The sequence below is a fragment of the Priapulus caudatus genome, unplaced genomic scaffold, assembly GCF_000485595.1.
Source record: "Priapulus caudatus unplaced genomic scaffold, Priapulus_caudatus-5.0.1 Scaffold266, whole genome shotgun sequence".
NCBI classification, from domain to species: Eukaryota; Metazoa; Priapulida; class Priapulimorpha; order Priapulimorphida; family Priapulidae; genus Priapulus; species Priapulus caudatus.
The window spans coordinates 485,776-488,237 of NW_014577327.1; the positions used below are offsets into that span (position 1 = coordinate 485,776).

The 2,462-nt window shown below is 47.1% G+C and overlaps 2 protein-coding genes across 2 annotated transcripts in view; one reads left to right on the forward strand and one right to left on the reverse strand.

Moving 5' to 3' along the window:
• Positions 1 to 560: 560 nt before the first annotated feature.
• LOC106808297 (ataxin-8-like) lies at positions 561 to 1,836 on the reverse strand (the record flags this gene model as incomplete). The annotated part of the gene is given in 2 exon segments (XM_014810952.1): positions 561 to 995; positions 1,816 to 1,836. Coding segments are annotated over 2 exon segments (456 nt in total), but the record flags the coding sequence as incomplete, so codon positions are not given.
• The window catches only part of LOC106808298 (glycine-rich cell wall structural protein-like), a gene marked incomplete at its 3' end in the record, with an annotated part of 8,229 nt that continues 7,271 nt past the window's right edge, over positions 1,505 to 2,462 (forward strand). Inside the window, exons 1-2 of the mRNA XM_014810953.1 lie at positions 1,505 to 1,574; positions 1,829 to 2,458. Of these exons, the coding sequence (XP_014666439.1) occupies positions 1,835 to 2,458 (624 nt within the window). The remainder of the gene's footprint in view (positions 1,575 to 1,828; positions 2,459 to 2,462) is intronic.

Here is a 2,462-nt window from a genome sequence, read left to right on the forward strand (position 1 = left end):
GACCCTACGTCAACATCACGATCAAATGCAGCACTCAGCACACACGCAGCGAAACGTGCGAGCACACGTCATGCGTGATGAAAACATTGAACATTTGAAAAAATGTGCTTATCCGTCTATGCAAGCAGCAGCGTTATGTGACGTGATGTTTGATTTCAGCCGACTTAAGTGTCTTATGTAAATATACCACCACTGCAATGTTCAAGGGCTATGAAATCCGCCCATAGCGTACACCTACCAAGGTGCCTGCCCGCCTGCTTGCTTGCCTGGCTGGCCAGCTGGCTAGTTGCCTGCTTGCCTACTGACCTGCGTCCCTGCTAGCCTACCTATTCGCATATATTCGCACCTATCGTTATATTTGCATGATTGTCGTTACAACCGTCACACGTGGATAGGGTGACGACATTCGCGAGGGTGTTTTCATCTTCCTATTTTTATCCTCGCTCTTGTTGTTGTTGTTGTTGTTGTTGTTGTTGTTGTTGTTCTTCTTCTTCTTCTTCTTCTTCTTCTTCATTTTCTTCTTCTTCTTCTTCTTCTTCTTCTTCGTCTTGCTCTCGTAATTGTTCTTGTTCTTGTTTTTGTTTTTGTTCTTGTTCTTGTTCTTGTTCTTGTTCTTGCAATTGTTCTTACAATTGTTCTTGTAATTGTTCCTGCAATTGTTCTTGTAATTGTTCCTGCAATTGTTCTTGTAATTGTTCTTGTAATTGTTCTTGTAATTGTTCCTGCAATTGTTCTTGTAATTGTTCTTGTAATTGTTCTTGCAATTGTTCTTGTAATTGTAATTTTTCTTGCTCTTGCGATTGTTCTTGTAATTGTTCCTGCAATTGTTCTTGTAATTGTTCTTGTAATTGTTCTTGTAATTGTTCTTGTAATTTTTCTTGTAATTGTTCTTGTAATTGTTCTTGTAATTGTTCTTGCAATTGTTCTTGCAATTGTTCTTGTAATTGTAATTTTTCTTGCTATTGCGATTGAGCTTGTAATTGTAATTTTTCTTGCTATTGCGATTGAGCTTGTAAATGTTTTGTAGTTGTTCTTGGTCGTGTAATTGTTCTTGTTCTTGTTCTTATTCTTTCCCTTCATCATCATCATCCTCATCATCATCATCATTATCGTCGTCGTCTTCTTCTTCTTCTTCTTCTTCTTCTTCTTTTTCTTCCTCATCAACATCTTCTTTCTTTCATCTTGTTGTTGTTGTTCTTGTCTCTTCTTGTTCAGAGATCTGACCGCATTCCTCGTCTTGTTTCATTATGTTGTCACTTTTATTATGTCTGCATTCCATTGTCACTCTACCGCCCGAGCTATCGCAGCCCGCTAACCCGCGCGGTGCGTCTAATATACGTTACTGATATGTAAGCACGCTAATGAAATGCGTCACGCTCGCCCTTGGCGTGCCTCGCAGACGCCCACGCGAACGTCGGAACGCCCGCGAAACTAGAAAAACGACAATGAAGCGGAAGAATTGGAGCATCGTGCATGGAAGCTGCTATATAAGGCGCCGAGTCGGCAGGGTTGAGTACGCACTGTCACCGAAACTTGCTCACGAGTAGTTCAACGACGGCAGTTCTTCTTATTCGGTAAGATCGCACACTGCTTTACATGTATATATATATATATATATATAATCATATATATGTGTGTGTGTGTGAGTGTTTGTGTGTGTGTGTGTGTGTGTGTGTGTGTGTGTGTGTGTGTGTGTGTGTGTGTGTGTGTGTGTGTGTGTGTGTGNTATAATTATAATAATATATGCATCAATATATTCTCATGTCTATAGCCTGGTTAAGACGTATTGCTAATAGCGTATGCTCTATTCCTCGCCGTCGCTCCGCAGACGATCATGAAGACATCGCTGTGCATCCTTCTGACCGCGCTCGGGCTGGTCTGCGGGCAGAACGCTGGCTCGTACCAGTACAGCAGCGGTCCCGCGCAGTCCTACTCCTACAGCAGCCGCAGCAGCGGAGGCAGTAGCGGGGGCAGCGGAGGCGGCGGAGGCGGCTTCGGCCTCGGAGGAGCTGGCGGAGGATTCGGAGGAGCTGGCGGAGGAATCAGAGCAGGCGGTGCAGGCGGCGGTCAACGGGTCGTCTTCAGCCGTAAAGTTTCTTCCTCATCCAGCGGTGGTGATGGAGGTTTCGCTCTCGGAGGAGCTGATGGAGGTCAGGGCTTCCAGTTCACCTCTTCATCTGGCGGCGCGGGAGGACAGGGCGCCGGCGGCGGCGGTACCGTCGTCCAGAGGACGGTCACCACGGAGGAGTTTGGTGGAGGCGAGGGAGGCAACGCTGGTGGCTTTGTCGGTGTTGGCGGTGTAGGTGGCGCTAACATCGCCGCTCAGGGAGGTCAGGGATTCCAATTCAGCTCTTCATCCGGAGGCGGGGGAGGACAGGGCGTTGGCGGCGGCCGTACCGTCGTCCAGAGGACCGAGACCGAATTCGGTGGCGGAGAGGGAGGCAACGCTGGCGGTTTTGTCG